The sequence below is a fragment of the Chanodichthys erythropterus genome, chromosome 4, assembly GCF_024489055.1.
Source record: "Chanodichthys erythropterus isolate Z2021 chromosome 4, ASM2448905v1, whole genome shotgun sequence".
In the NCBI taxonomy this organism is placed as follows: Eukaryota; Metazoa; Chordata; class Actinopteri; order Cypriniformes; family Xenocyprididae; genus Chanodichthys; species Chanodichthys erythropterus.
The window spans coordinates 18,794,345-18,810,437 of record NC_090224.1 but is presented as its reverse complement, the minus strand read 5'-3'; the positions used below and the strand labels follow the sequence as shown (position 1 = coordinate 18,810,437).

At 37.7% G+C, this 16,093-nt stretch overlaps 2 protein-coding genes across 4 annotated transcripts; one reads left to right on the top strand and one right to left on the bottom strand.

Moving 5' to 3' along the window:
- The first annotated feature begins 344 nt into the window (after positions 1 to 344).
- On the top strand, positions 345 to 7,720 carry rmdn3 (regulator of microtubule dynamics 3). Of its 2 annotated transcripts, none has more exons than XM_067383277.1 (12): positions 345 to 753; positions 901 to 1,048; positions 3,669 to 3,809; positions 3,902 to 4,223; positions 4,641 to 4,743; positions 4,907 to 4,967; positions 6,053 to 6,128; positions 6,236 to 6,313; positions 6,658 to 6,756; positions 6,859 to 6,912; positions 7,109 to 7,189; positions 7,291 to 7,720. In XM_067383277.1, exons 1-12 carry the CDS (start codon positions 594 to 596, stop codon positions 7,375 to 7,377), a joined length of 1,410 nt encoding a protein of 469 aa, XP_067239378.1. In that variant the 5' UTR covers positions 345 to 593; the 3' UTR covers positions 7,378 to 7,720. The 2 variants fall into 2 exon arrangements, with proteins under 2 accessions (XP_067239378.1, XP_067239377.1); XM_067383276.1 differs by having other exon boundaries at positions 877 to 1,048.
- Positions 7,721 to 7,835: 115 nt separating this feature from the next.
- Positions 7,836 to 15,729, bottom strand: rad51 (RAD51 recombinase). 2 transcript variants are annotated; one of them, XM_067383274.1, is made up of 10 exons: positions 15,686 to 15,729; positions 14,019 to 14,116; positions 13,803 to 13,940; positions 13,160 to 13,277; positions 12,976 to 13,067; positions 9,972 to 10,066; positions 9,784 to 9,897; positions 9,571 to 9,700; positions 8,332 to 8,453; positions 7,836 to 8,254 (listed from the first exon to the last, which is right to left on the bottom strand). In XM_067383274.1, exons 2-10 carry the CDS (start codon positions 14,106 to 14,108, stop codon positions 8,131 to 8,133), a joined length of 1,023 nt encoding a protein of 340 aa, XP_067239375.1. In that variant the 5' UTR covers positions 14,109 to 14,116; positions 15,686 to 15,729; the 3' UTR covers positions 7,836 to 8,130. The 2 variants fall into 2 exon arrangements, with proteins under 2 accessions (XP_067239375.1, XP_067239376.1); XM_067383275.1 differs by lacking the exon at positions 15,686 to 15,729 and adding an exon at positions 14,235 to 14,256.
- Between the last annotated feature and the right edge of the window lie 364 nt (positions 15,730 to 16,093).

The window sequence follows — 16,093 nt, the reverse complement described above, 5'->3', positions numbered from 1 at the left end:
ATATTTAGTGTTTTTATTTTATTTTATACTTGATGATTAGAGCAAATGAGTCATTAAAAATTCGTATAGAAAATGGTAAAAAAACAACAACATGGATACAAAGATATGTTTTAAACTAGGATTTCTCCACCTTCTTTGTCAGTGACCCTTGATATGAATTATTATTGTAGTAGTCTACATACCTTTTTTCATTTTAGTTTTACTGTGTATTTATTCATTCCTCCCCGAATTTTTTTTAAAATTATTTTTCACTTTTCTGATTTGTTTTCTAGTAGTTTATAATATGAAAACAGTTTCGTAATTCCTCCTGTCCGCCAGGGTGCGCTAATGCACCCACACACATACACACTCTCTCTCCATCTCTCTCTCACATGCACACAAACATACGCATGCCATCAGCTGTCAAAAGGCGTAAGTTTGATGTGTTTCAGATATTTAGGCATTCATTAAATAATCGAGAGTGAGAAGATGAGTCAACGTTGTGTTTATATCTCTAAACCATAAGAATAAATATGAATAAAGTGATCGCGGATTAGATCCGCGCAGATGTACTGATATAGGAAGATTCTGGGGGATTTTACGGGCAGGAAACGATGAGCTGGTTCGGTAGGAGCACAGTGATCGGTCTCGGTGTCACTGTGACTATCAGCACCGGCCTGATCGCATTATTGATCATTAAAGAGGCTCTCAGGAGGAGAAACCGCCGCCGTCTGCTGCTGCACAACACGAGCTCCGGATTGCAGAGTGACGCAGGTATGGACCAACAACACCATGTACATCATCACTCAACACATCGTATATCACACGTTAAATATGACCTGGCACAAAAGACACATGGATATGGCACTGATGATGAGCTTCTCTGTGTTTATTCAGTGGACTCCGCGGCTTTTTCTGCAGCGGTGAGGGGTTTGTCTCCTGAGCAGCATGTGGAACTGAGGAAGACTCTGGATGAGGTGATGAACAGCGTGTCCAGTCTGAGGAATGAGATCGCAGAGCTGCGTGAGGGTCTGAGGGACATCACCACCACCATCGCTGAAGATGTGAAGTGGGTGATCAGTGTTTCTTCTCATCTGGCATCTGTCACCTCATCTCATTTGAGTCTCCCTCTTGCCTCATCTGACTCACTTCCTCTCTCATTTATTTTCACTCATCTAATCTGAGTCTCTCAAATCTCTGTGAGTATCATCTATTGTCTCATCTCACACTATCTCCTGTCTCATTTGAGTCTACATCCTGTCTCATTTGAGTCTTTATTGTCTTATCTGACTATCTTCTTTCTCTCTTTAGTCTCATCTGACTTTCACTTGTCTCATCTGACTCTCTTGTTTCATTTGAGTCTCCTTTGTCTCAGCTGACTTCCTCTTTTCTCATCTTATTCTCTCTCGTCTCATCTGAGTCTCCCTCCTGTCTCATCTGACTCGTCTCAATTGTCTCAGCTGACTTTCTCCCCTCTACTTTCATTCTCTTTCTTGTTTCTTCTGACCTTCACTTTTCTGATCTGACGTTTGTTTCATTTGAGTCTCCGTTGTCTCATCTGACTTTCACCTGTCTCATCTGACTCTCTCTTCTGTCTCACCCGACTCTCTTGTCTCATTTGAGTCTCTTTTGTTTCTTATGACATTCACTTTCTCATATCTCATCAGTCTCTCATCTCATTTGAGTCTCCATTGTGTCAGCTGACTTTCACTCCTCTCTTGTTTCTTCTGACTTTCACCTGTCTCATCTGAGTCTCACTCCTGTCTCATCTGACTCTCTTGTCTCATTTGAGTCTACATTGTCTCAGGTGTCTCTCTGCTTATTCTATCTTTTGTTTCTTCTAACTTCTACTTGTCTCATCTGAGTCTCCATTGTCTCAGCTGACTTTTTCTCCTCTTCTCTTCTTCTCTCTCTTGTTTCCTCTGAATTTCATCTAAGTCTCCCTCCTGTCTCATTAGACTCTTCTCTCTCAATTTAAGTCTCCATTGTCTCAGCTGACTTTCTCTCTCATTCTCTTGTTTCCTATGACTTTCACTTGTCTTATCTGAGCCCCCCTCTTATCTCTCTTGACTCTCTTGTCTCATTTGAGTCTCTTTTGTTTCTTCTGACTTTCAATTGTCTCATCTGAGTCTCCCTCTTGTCTCATCTGACTCGTCTCATTTGTCTCAGCTGACTTTCTCCCCTCTCCATTCATTCTCTTTCTTGTTTCTTCTGACCTACACTTATCTGATCGGACTCTCTTGTTTCATTTGAGTCTCTTGTCTCAGCTGACTTTCTCTTTTCTCATCTTACTCTCTCTCTTATCTCATCTGGCTTTCACCTGTCTCATCTGACTCTCTCTTCTGTCTCACCCGACTCTCTTGTCTCATTTGAGTCTCTTTTGTTTCTTATGAATTTCACTTGTCTCTCTCATGTCTCATCAGTCTCTCATCTGAGTCTCCATTGTCTCAGCTGACATTCACTCCTCTCTCTTGTTTGTTCTGACTTTCACTTGTCTCATCTGACTCTCTTGTCTCATTTGAGTCTACATTGTCTCAGCTGTCTCTTCTCTTATTCTCTCTTTTGTTTCTTCTTTCACTTGTGTCATCTAAGTCTCCCTCCTGTTTCATCTCATTTAAGTCTCCATTGTCTCAGTTGACTTCATCATTTCGTCTAGTTTCTTCTGACTTTTACTTGTCTCATGAGTCTCCCTTCTGTCTCACTCGAGTCTCGTCTCATTTGAGTCTCTCTTGTGTTTTCTGACTTTCACTTGTCTCATCTGAGTCTCTCTCCTGTCTCCTTTGACTCTTGTCTCATTTGAGTCTCCATTGTCTCAGCTGACTTTCTCTCTTCTCTTATTTTCTCTTTTATTTCTCCTGACTTAAACTTGTCTCATCTGAGTCTCTCTCCTGTCTCATCTGATTCTCTTCTCTCATTTGAGTCTCCATTGTTTCAGCTGACTTTCTCTCCTCTTCTTTCATTCTCTTGTTTCCTGACTTTCACTTGTCTCATCTGAGTCTCCTTTGTCTCTCCTGACTCTTTTGTCTAACTTGAGTCTCTCTTGTTTCTTCTGACTTTCACTTGTCTCATCTGAGTCTCCCTTCTGTCTCACTCGACACTCTCGTCTCATTTGAGTCTCTGTGTTTTCTGACTTTCACTTGTCTCATTTGAGTCTCCATTGTCTCCGCTGACTTTCACTCCTCTCTTATTTTCTCTTTTATTTCTTCTGACTTAAACTTGTCTCATCTGAGTCTCTCTCCTGTCTCACCTGACTCTCTTCTCTCATTTGAGTCTCCATTGTCTCAGCTGACATTCTCTCCTCTTCTCTGATTCTCTATCTTGTTTCTTCTGACTTTCACTTGTCTCATCTGAGTCTCTCTACTGTCTCATTTGACTCTCCATTGTCTCAGCTATCTCACTTTCTCTCCTTTTCCCTCATTCTCTCTGTTTCCTATGACTTTCACTTGTCTCATCTGAGTCTTCCTCTTTTCTCATCATACTCTTCTCTCTCATTTGAGTCTCCATTGTCTCAGCTGACTTTCTCTCTTCTCCTCTTATTCTCTCTCTTGTTTCTTCTAACTTTCACATGTCACCATCTTATGGGACTCTTTCATCTCATTTGAGTCTCTCTTGTCTCCATTCTCTCATCTTATTCTCTCTCTCGATTCTTCTTACTCTCACCCGTCTCATCCAAGTCTCTCTCTTTCCAGGAAGACTGTGGAGGAGAGTCAAAGGTCACGGCGGCGACGGGTGCTTATGCCGAGGGAACGCTCTGAATCCGTGAGCTCCAGCTCCATTTATTTCACCGCCAGCGCCGGGGCCGCCAGTCTCTATGACGACAGTGAGGGCGGGTATGTCACAGTGTAATAGAGTGCTGTGTCACATCAGGATGCTGTGTAGCTCTTGAGGTTGTGTTCATTTGAGTAACTGAGCTCTTCCACAGATACACCACGGCGTATTCCAACGCTGAGTCTGACTACACGGACAGAGAGACGGATCGCGAGACAGATAAAGATGGTGAGGACGACGGCAGAGACTCGGATGAGGAGGAAGAGATGAGCTGCGCCACAGTGCTCACACTGCGACAGGACGATTCGCAGCACGAGGAAGAGGATGATGAAGATGCCGGGCTAATGTTGGACACTTTAACAGACATTCCCAGTCCTGAACTCGCTCTCCTGCTCGCCCAGTGTGATCTGCTGCATGCAGGGAACTCTGGGAAAAAAGCAGAGGGCTTCAAGCTGCTGACGGAGAACAGACCACTGGTGAGCGACTGATTTCTAGAGATTTCTTGAGCAGCAAATCAGATTATTAGAATGATTTCTGAAGGATCATGTGACTCTGAAGACTGGAGTAATGATGCTGAAAATTCAGCTTTGAACATTTTAAAATAGATTTTAATAGAAAACAGTTCTTATTAAATTGTAATATTTCACAATATTACTCTTTATTTTTGATCAAATAAATGCAGCCTTGGTTAAGATTAAACATTAAACATTTAAACACTTAAAATATATAAATATAGAAAATTTGAGGCAAGTATTTTAAAAGAACGATAGCGTAATTATATTGTTCAAACAAAATATTTCACAAAAGAACGTTTGAAATGATAAAACAATAAAAATAAAGATAAATCATATCAACTGTAATAAAAATTGTGTTTGTTTGTACATGTGTGTCAGTATGCTGATAACATGGAGTTTATGTGGCGACTGGCTCGTGCCTACAGCGACATGTGTGAGACGACAGACAACAGAGAAGAAAAGAGAAACTACGCAGAGCAAGGTAGGAAACAACATCTTAACATCATGCTTTGTGAGAAAGTTACTGTAAATGCATAGAAAACACCCCCTGCTGAGCATTAAACACTCTGTAGGAATCTTAAGAATTGGAACGCAGCTTATAATGTACTGTAAATGCACTGACCCCTGACCTTTTGACATTTAAGGTCATTATGAAGCTGAGGCAGCACTGATGAGGAATGGACTGAGTGCAGATTGTCACAAATGGTATGAAAAAAACACACATTCACACACTCTCTTCTATAGAAGCTTGTTTCTGCCACAAAATAAACAATTAAAAAAGTTAATTCCAACATTTTAATCTCACAATTCTGAGTTTATATATTAAATCAGAGTTGTGTGATATGAACTCGGAATTATGAGGAAAAAAGTCAGAATTGCAAGTTGTAAACTCCGAATTGTCAGGAAAAAAAGTCAGAATTTCAAGTTATAAACTCGGAATTGCGAGAAAAAAGTTAGAATTTCAAGTTGTAAACTAGGAATTGCGAGGGAAAAAGTCAGAATTGCAAGTTGTATGCTTGGAATTGCGAGAAAAAAGTAATAATTTAAGTTGTAAACTCGGAATTGCGAGGGAAAAAAGTCAGAATTGCAAGTTATAAACTCGGAATTGCGAGGGACAAAGTCAGAATTTCAAGTTGTAAACTCAGAATTGCGAGGAAAAAAGTCAGAATTGCAAGTTGTATGCTTGGAATTGCGAGAAAAAAGTAATAATTTAAGTTGTAAACTTGGAATTGCGAGGAAAAAAGTCAGAATTGCAAGTTGTAAACTCGGAATTGTCAGGAAAAAAGTCAGAATTGCAAGTTGTAAACTCGGAATTGCGAGGAAAAAAGTCAGAATTGCAAGTTGTAAACTCGGAATTGCGAGGGAAAAGTCAGAATTGCAAGTTGTATGCTCGGAATTGCGAAGAAAAAAAGTCAGAATTGCAAGTTGTAAACTCGGAAATTGTGAGGAAAAAAGTCAGAATTGCAAGTTACAAACTCAGAATTGTGAGGAAAAAAGTCCAAATTGCAAATTACAAACTCGGAACTGTGAGGAAAAAAGTCATAATTGCAAGTTGTAAACTCGGAATTGCAAGAAAAAAGTCAGAATTGTGAGTTACAAAGTTTGAAGTGCTAGACATAAACTTGTAATTGTAAGGTGAAGAAATCAGAATTATGAGATAAAAAGTTGCGATTACCTTTTAATTTTTTTTATTCTGTGGTGGAAACAAACTTCCATAGCCTTCACCACCCCTACTGTATGAGATTATTTTTAATGTCTGTAGTTCATAATACATTGGCACTGTCCGTCAGGTTTGCCATCCTCGCACGCTTGTCTTCACAGTACGAGAGCATTCATGGAAAACTGAAAAGCGGCCGCGTACTGAAGGTGAGCCAGTGACGCTTTACCTCAGTGTTTCAGATGAACACGAGTGTCGTCCTTCATTGACTTCAGGAGTGTTTAATGACTGTGTTTGTTCCGGGATGTTCTGACAGGAGCATTTGGATCGAGCTTTGGCTCTGCGTGACGATGATCCGATCTGTTTCTACCTGCTGGGCCGCTGGTGTTTAGAGGTCAGTTCAGACTGCTGAATCAATGCCAACAATCTCGACAATAATTAACATTCCCCGATTACGCTTTTTTGGCTATTACCTTTCATTTAGTATGTAATATAGAACATAAAAGGTCTGCAAACATTCAAAGTTATTGTCTCCCAAAACAAAAGAACTGATTCTGAACGGTCTGAAACGAGTCGTCAGTAATTCCAGTCTCACTTCCAGCTTGAAACTATGTAGATTTGTTACAAATTTGCATAATGCCCACCTATGATCTTTATTGGCTGAAACAAAAAGCCAATAAATATTAACCACTTTCAGATGACTGTACCAAACCCTCACAAGGACTGTGTGTGTTGTAGGTGAGCTCTCTGGGTTGGTTGGAGACGAAAGCTGCCGCCACACTTTATGAAACTCCTCCTTCATCCTCTCTGAATGAAGCTTTGGAGAATTTCCTTAAGGTATCGATGGGTTTCTGGTCTTTGGATCAGTATTATGATAAGGATCTAAGATTTACCACTTCATCAAACATGCACTGATGATTCTGATTGTCTGATCTCTAGGCAGAGGAGTTAAATCCAGGGTTCTCTAAAACAGTTCGGCTTTATATCGCCAAGGTAACTGTATTGTCTACACATAATGGGTTTATTCTTAAAGACCAATGTCATTCTCTTAAAGGAACAGTTCACATAAACATGACAATTGTGTCATTGAATTACCCTCATGTCATTCCAGACCTGTATGTCTGGATGAGCTGCTTTAAAGGGATTTCTTATTGGAATAAGAAGCATTATTTAATCCTTTTGTTTTCAGTGTCACAAAGAGCTCGGAAACATGTCAGAGGCCAGAAACTGGGTCCAGTTAGCTCTGAGCACACCAGCAGGAGGAAATGAGGTAGTTTCACTAGGATTGGCACTAGTGTTAGTAGCATTTGGATACATTGTGACCTTTTTTGTAGTTTTAAGTTCCTCAGATCAATTGTTCTGTTTCTTCAGGATTCTGACAGCGCCGCTCTACAGGAGGAGCTAAAGGCTTTGATTGACAGCACTGCTGACCAATCTACAAGCAGTTTAGTTAATTAGGGTGGGGTCTAAAGAAAATGGTCATCTAATCTATTTTATATATCACCTAATATGTGCTCTATTTTATTTATTTAATGTGCATTATTAAAATTGATTGATAATTTCCCTTTAGTAATCTGAAAAAATATATAAAAATTGTTTACATATCTCCTTCCAAGGTAAAGCACTTCATTTCATTCCTTTTGAAAAAGATGAAGGTAACTTAAGTCATTCCTATTTTTTTTTTAAATATATTTAAACATGCTGTGAAATTGTTTAATCAGTTACAATATGCCTGATGTTTGTTTGATTTAATTTTGAAATGAAGTGAATACCTGTAATATGTCAATAAAATTCAGCAATTATCTCTCAGTATTTTGTTTTTTCCCATCCATCTATTTTCATGGTTCAATCCTCTTTTTAACTGAAGGCATATATATGCAAACACACTTTTATTAGTTTAACAGATAAAACGCTTTATGAGAAGTTTATGTACAAGAAAAAGGTTCAGTCCAGACAAAACGCACAAATATAACAAAACATGTAAATAAAGATGTTGACATCACATTAAAGAGCAAATAATTACACCAGCTCACTCAGATCCGTCAATGTGCATATGTAAATAAACCATGAATTTCACTCTTAAGGGTTCATTCTTTTTCCAAAGTATAATTCTAGACTAAACATTTCAACCATTTTAAAGGAGTCTTTCCTCCTCCTGATGGCCTCCTATCGCTCGCAGTAGTGCAGGTAGGTACTCTGATCAGCATCATTTCAGTCTTTGGCATCTCCCACTCCATCAGCATTAATGGCAAACATGGCCTCCGCCTCAGGCAAACACGGGGAGTCGTAGATCTTACATATCCGCGTCTCACCTCGACCCTTTCGCAGGTATAATCTGCAAGATAGACACAGAGACTTTATAGAGTATGTCAGCATAAATCGACACCACGATCATCATCAACTAAGTTTTACCGAGTAGTTGATGCGTGTGCCAGAATGTTTCCTCCAATTGGCTTCTTGGGATCTGCAGAAAACATGGCCGCTCCATCCACCTGTGCTACCACCTGGTTAGTGATGACGACGGCCACACCAAACTACAAACGAGACAACATGCATATATCCATGAGCTCACGTTATATATATACAAGATGCTAATGAAGGACTAGGAGTGCCACTTAAAAAAAAAAAAAAAAAAAGAAGCAAATTTATAAATCACTTTTCAAACTGATAAACATGTAAAACTTGTTTAAACAGTTAAATATTTAAAAGCATAGTTAAATGTAAATAAATATGTAAAACAATGATGTTTATTTAATGTTTAAAAGTGTAGCTAAATGTAACAAACTAATAAATCACTTGTAATTAAAAATATATATATTTAAAATGTTTATTCGTGTTTAAAACAAATGTGAAATGTAATACATTCATAAATCTTTTTTAAGAAAGGCAACATTTAAACAGCATTTTTATAAAGCATTTACAAATTGCTTTTTAATTTCCATTTCATAGAGAAGTTTGTGTATAGTCATGTTTTTTTTTTAAATTCTTGTCAGGGTTATTATAGTTAACTAAAACCTTGAAAAAATGTTTATGTTAACCAAAATAAACGTTCATTCTTATTTTTTCATCTAGTTGCCAAGGTAATATTTCTAAAAATTTCTTTTTCTAACTTGATTTACTAAAATAAACAAACTTTAATGAAACTTAAAAAAATAAAATAAAAATGAAAACAAAAATGAATAAAAACTAGATTTTTAAAAAAAACAATGGCAATATTGTACTTAAAACCTTAAATATATATTTAAATATATAAAAATGCATTAAAATATTTTATGCCTTTGTAATGCACTTTATAATGCACTGTATGGTCTCATGAATAATTATAACCATCGCTATAATAAATTATAATACTTATCCATTCACGGTTACACCTTTAGTAAACATAATGCATTAAAACACATGACAATCAACCAATTTCAGATGTAGCAAGTAATCCGCAAATATTACAATGCATTTTAACATTAGTTACAATTATTTGTGAAATGATAATGCATTAAAATGTACATCATGAATAATGCATTATACATATTCATGTTACAAAAAAAAAAAGCCTGATAAAATAATATAATACAATAATAATAATAATATGGTCTTTTTTTAATAACAGTCATCATCTTTTAGATTTTGCATGGAGTTTTTAAGCTGCTTTACCTCATCAGCGAGACGGAGCAGCATGCGCAGAAATCGGCCCAGATGCCCCTGACGGGCGGACAGCTCTCCTCGTCCAGAGTAATCTGTCCTGTAAAGAGCAGTAGCGCTGTCTACGATGAGCAGAGCATATCTGAAGAGAGATTCAGAATATTTCAGCACATCGAGTGAATGGAGACGGTCTGGATTCTTTTTCTGGCTGGATGTGTGTGTTACCTGGACTCAGTCATCATAGCAGAGGCCTGATACAGCAGCTGCGTCTGATGGTCTGTGTTGAAGGCCCTGGCGTACGCCACATTGTCCAGCACATCACTGCCCACCAGCCCGTACCTGACACCGCAAACACAGAGTTCAATATTTTGCACTTAATGGATTAATATGAATGCTCAGAAAGCGGCTCTGACCTCTCAGCTACAGCCAGCAGCCTCTCTGGACGGAAGGTTCCTTCTGTGTCGATGTACATGGCTTTTCCTTCCCCACCGCCCTGATCTATGGGCAGCTGAAATACAAAGTTCATATTTTAATAAACCACTCACATGAAAGTTATTGTGTTTACCAGCTTTATATGGTTATTGAGTTTAACAGAGGTTAAAATACTGAATACAACTTTGCACAAATTCATGTGATTTTAATCTTATGTTAACACATACAGTAAATGCCCAGTTTCACAGACAAGGCTTAAGCCTAGTCCCAGACTAAAATGCATGTTTAAGCCATTTATCTATTATTGTTTATTTATTCAATTAATTTTAACTACATAGCACATTACGTTTAATTACATACTAATATTATGCATTATTATGCATTGTAAATTATGCATAATTACAGCATTTAAATGGTTCTTCTTTTCCTATGTTCTCCTTGCTGTCATATAGTGTCTCTCTCAGTGAATGGGACACAGATTTAACTAGTAAAATTTATAAAATGAATAATACGTGTGTCAAATAATGTTCTTAAGTCTTTTCTTCCTGTGGGGGAGACTACAATAATTTACTATGAATTAAATGGAAATAAAATTAAATACAATTTATTGTGTAACCAAAATACCAATAATGCCCAAAAGAAAAAGAAAAACTTGGCGTGTGACTTTTAATTATAAACAAGCCCGAAGTACACCGGGACTCTTATTTTGAAATGTCTGTACTATTGCAGGCTGATCCTTCAGATTCTTACAATCGCCTAAAACATTTTATATAAAGGCCATAAAGTAGACGTTGTAATAATTCGTCAACTTGAGTTCATTAGCAATCGCTTGACATAAATGTGTGCTTTTCATTGATTGAGAATCACTTTGAAGCAGTCTGAAGCTCTGTTGCGCGAGCTTGTAGAACACGTAACAGCGTCCCCTTGTGATTTTACAAAATGCAGCGCCTGTGGGAATGTTAGCGGGAGTAAACAGTTCTGACGCACACGTAACGAGCAGGTACGAAACGACTAGTTAATCGATTGCGGATGGTCTCATTATCTTGCGCGGATATAAAAGTATAAGTGGATAAAAATAATAAAATCAAAAATGTGTCTCTGAATATACTTGGGCGGCCGTTATTATATGTGGGCGGGCCGCCCAAGTAAAGTCAATGGGTCTCATTCATGAAACAAGAGCAGAACGAATTTTTGTGTAAATCGTGTGTAAAGTGGTTCTGGCGTAAATTTTCGGATTCATTAAAATGTTCGTATTTTCCAAATGTTAGTTGATACGAAAGAAATCTACACCTGCTCCCAGTCACGCGTAAATAGTGCGTTTAACATCCGAACGTTTTGCTCATTAATAAGGCTGCATTTTAATTCACCTTAATAAGGTACATATTTACAGCATTTTGAAAAAATATTATATATAGTAATTACGTACGTTTTTTTCTTTTTACTTTTGTTTTGAGAGCCAGTAATAAGCTGCGTTCACGTCACCTTGTATTTACCGCTATCTTGAAATGACGTTATATTCGGAGCTGTTCACGTCCTTTTGGTCCTTGGACTGGAAATTATGCGTTTCCATGGCACCACTATCAACGCCTAATAAATCAATCTACAGCGGTCAGGTGGTATAGTGGCCACATGTTAAATGTGGGAGCTTTCAGAAAATTCCCAGCTTACAAACTGTAATTACGAACTCTAACTGTAACTACAGGAATTATGAGGCCGCGTGAACGCACCTATAGCATCTGCAAACGGAGCACTTTAATCAAATAATGAATTGATTTCAATAGGGCTGGGCAAACTATGGAACTTGTTTCCTATAAAATGGCCAAAATCCTTCATTTGGTGTCATAATATGATGCCCATATATAGTTGTCAGTCGGATTTAATGGGCGGGATTTATGGTAATTGAGAATGAACATACACGCGCGTCCCATTTACGACTGATTGGAATTCATTAACACACACACATTTCACTATCACTTCTGACGTTTACGAAGTATTTGTGAATCAGGAGAAGAGTTTTCGGGAAAGTCTGTTTACGAGCAAATCACTCACATATTTACTCGTATATTTACGAATGTTTCATGAATGAGACCCAGTGTGTGGGAAGCACAAATTCTTAGATTAAAGGATTAGTTCACTTCAGCATTAGAATTTCCTGATAATTTATGTTTATCTTTCTTTCTTCAGTCGAAAAGAAATTAAGGTTTTCAAGGAAAACATTCCAGGATTTTTCTCTATATAGTGGACTTCAATGGGGACCAACAGGTTGAAGGTCCAAATGTCAGTTTCAGTGCAGCTTCAAAGAGCTCTACACGATCCCAGATGAGGAATAAGAGTCTTATTCGCCTTAAGTAATCATGCTGGAGAGGTCATGCATCACAGGCGGAAGTACCGAGCAAGTGTTTACAAAGCGAACGTGCAAAGACTAAGTGAAATGGCCTTTACAAAAAAAGGTAAAACAATGTCAGACAATTTTGAAGTTGGAGGAGAAGATGAGATGTTTTTCACCCTACAGCAATGCAGAAAAGTGTGACCTTACGTCATGCGTGAAACATCGCAGAGCAGTGCAAGATGAGCATTTGTGTTTAAAAAGTATATCAATTGTTTTTTTGTTTAGAAAATGACCGATTGTTTTGCTGGATAAGACCCTTATACCTCATCTGTGATTGTGTAGAGCTCTTTGAAGCTGCACTGAAACTGACATTTGGACCTGTTGATCCCTGTTGAAGTCCACTATATGGAGAAAAATCCTAGAATGTTTTAAAAATATTAATTTCTTTTCAACTGAAGAAAGAAAGACGTACACATCTTGGATGACATGCGGGGAATGAAATTATCAGGAAATTTGAATTCTAAACTGAACTAATCCTTTAACAGAAAGTTCAAAAGAACCTCTTGTAACATTATAAATGTATTAACTGTCACTTTTGATCGATTTAACGCATCCTTTCCGAATACAAGTATTAAAAATAAATAAGTGTGCATTACCTGGCAGGTGACGGCCAGTGTGTGACACAGCTGCGTCTTTCCAGTGCGGAACTCGCCGAACATCTCAGTGATGGATCCCGTCTCGATTCCTCCTGCGTAACAGACAGACAAAGATCGATTAGATCAGGTGATTACATTATAGAGTGTATTATTTTCGGACAGACCGTTCAGTTCAGTGTCGCACCCTGCAGGAGTTTATCAAGCTCTTTGGATCCCGTGGAGATCTGGATGATTTCAGCTCTGCGCTGGTGGAACTCAGTCGCAGTGGTGAATCCCATGGGAACCATCTTAGCAGCCTCTGTCTGTTCATTAAAGAGTTAAAAGGATTGTTCAAATCAATAACACACAGAATGAGAGACAGCAATAGCCGCATTTCCACTGTCTGACCAAAAGCGAGCATGCTATTGCGTTTCAGGGCTAGTCGTGTTTCCACAGTCACTTCGGGGGCTTGATCGGGCTTTTTTAGGGCAATCTGTAAATCATATAAATTGATCGAGTCTCTTCAGAAAATTCCTCAATTCATATGGATTTGTTTTACGATCTCTTTATTAACTTTTTGAAGCGTCAAAATGGTAGTTGTGTAGACCGTCAATGGAGAAATCTCTCAGATTTCATTAAAAAGATCTTAATTTGTGCTCCGAAGATTAACGAAAGTCCTACAGGTGTGGAATGACATGAAGGTGAGTAAATGATGGCAAAATTTTGATTTTTGGGTGAACTAACCCTTTGATGGAGTCGTTTTGTGCATTTCTGGAGCATTTTTCTGCTCTTTAGCCCTCGCACTGGCCTGACAGTGTAAAAGCAGCTAATGGTGATCAAGGTCTCACCAGGATCTTGTCGGCTTTGGCTTCGCTGATTCCTTTGATGTTCAGCAGCTCTTTCTTGGGCGCGTATGCAACGGCCTCCACGGTGTGAAAACCACCATCTTCCAGCTTCTTAATGTCACTGCTGCTAATGCCACACTGCTGCAAAGAGATTTACAACAACATCATCAATAAACGTTCAAACCATGTTTGTGTTTATATCTGCCATAGTAGCCGTACCTCCAGACGTGAAACAGGTTGTGGCCCAAAATTTTCCTCCTCCTCGATCTCAGCCTCCACCTCCACCCGGGATGCATTCCTCATAGCCATATTTATTGCTCCAAAACACATTACACTTGTATATTATTATAGACCACTAGTGATGTTTGTATATTAAAACTTCTTAAAGGATATGTCCACATTCAAAAATGATTCTTTTCCTGATTATTTACTCACCCCCATGTCATCCAATATGTTTATGTCTTTCTTTCATCAATCGAAAAGAAATTAAGGCTTTTGATGAAAACATTCCAGGATTATTCTCCTTATAGTGGACTTCAATGTACTCCAAACGGTTGAAGGTCAAAATGACAGTTTCAGTGCAGCTTCAAAGGGCTTTAAACGATCCCAGACGAGGAATAAGGGTCTTATCTAGAGAAACCATCACTCATTTTCTAAAAATTTTTTTTAAATTATATGTTTTAAGCATAAATGCTCATCTTGAACTAGCTCTCTTCTTCTTCTCTATTAGAATTACAGCAATGCAGATGCTGCTAAATGTATTACTGCCCTCCACAGGTCAACGTTTGAACTAAATTGTCATATACAATATGCTAGTGCAAGTATAAAACAATTAGTTCAAACTTTGACCTGTGGAGGGCAGTAATACACTTAGTGTCTACACTGCCAGAATTCTAATAGAGAAGAAGAAGAGGGCTATTTCAAGATGAGCATTTATGGTTAAAACGTATATAATTTTTAGAAAATGAGTGATGGTTTCTCTAGATAAGACCCTTATTCCTCGTCTGGGATCGTTTAAAGCTCTTTGAAGCTGCAATGAAACTAATTTTGACCTTCAACCGTTTGGAGTCCATTGAAGTCCACTATAAGGAGAATAATCCTGAAATGTTTTCAACAAAAACCTTAATTTCTTTTCGACTGACGAAAGAAAGACATGAACATCTTGGATGACATGGGGGTGAGTAAATTATCAGGAAATTTTAATTCTTTAAATTCATATTTTTTCCATAACACATTATCAGCTTAAGAAATCCAGCAGTATGTTTACATTTAAAACAAACACGAATGGTTCTTTTAAACACCAGATCAGGGTTCAAACTCAACTTGACTAATATTTGAATGACTTTCCAGGCGTTTGTGACAATTTACAAAAAAATAACTTCAGAAAACAACGATAATATACATGTTTGGACATGTATTAAGCTATTATTTGAAACACCTAACATTATATATATTAATAATACCACAGTACTTTGATATATAGCATAGTTTTAACATAGTATTCCAGTAGCTCTGAGAATACCATGGTATTATTAAAAGTACCATGGTATTACAATCGGAAACAGTACTATTTTCTAAGAATCAAAAGCACAATGCGCAAATTAACTAAACTAACGTAACAATAATCAATTATTTGTACGTTAAAGATAGTAAACTATATTTCCCCACAGTGTAGGACATTAATTTAATAATCAGTCCGATTAACGTGTTAAAACCCCACAGAACAAAACACACACATCCTATAGCGCTCTCATCGACTTAAAACAATGTGTTTAAACATGTTCTCACACTATAACTCATATAAATGTGTCAGCGTAATCGTGTATACGTGTAATTATTATATTATTTAAATCTTTAATATCGTGATTATTGTTTTTGTCACTCACCCGCTGCAACTGTTGCTGCTGCTGTGCTCGATCTGAATTTTCCCGCGTGCCGCCGTAAGGCCACGTCAACGACGTCATGACGCCATCACGCCAATGATGTTTCATAACATCATAATAAGTATTAAATAAATTTTAATTTTTTAGATTTTATTTTTTCGGATTTTTTTTGAGGACATTTGAAATATATTTTTTTTCTCTCCATTGTTTTGCATAACATCAAATGATGCAAACAGGTTTGAATTTCGGGGTACTATTATCATTATTTTATAATGAAACCAATGTGTGATATAGTTCTGCAAGTGTAATAAAAACTCAGGGTTCATAGTGTTTTTCAGGGTTTATGTTTCTACTCATAAGTAAAACATATTACAGGCAAGAGTATCACAGAAAGTTAAACTTGTAGGACTC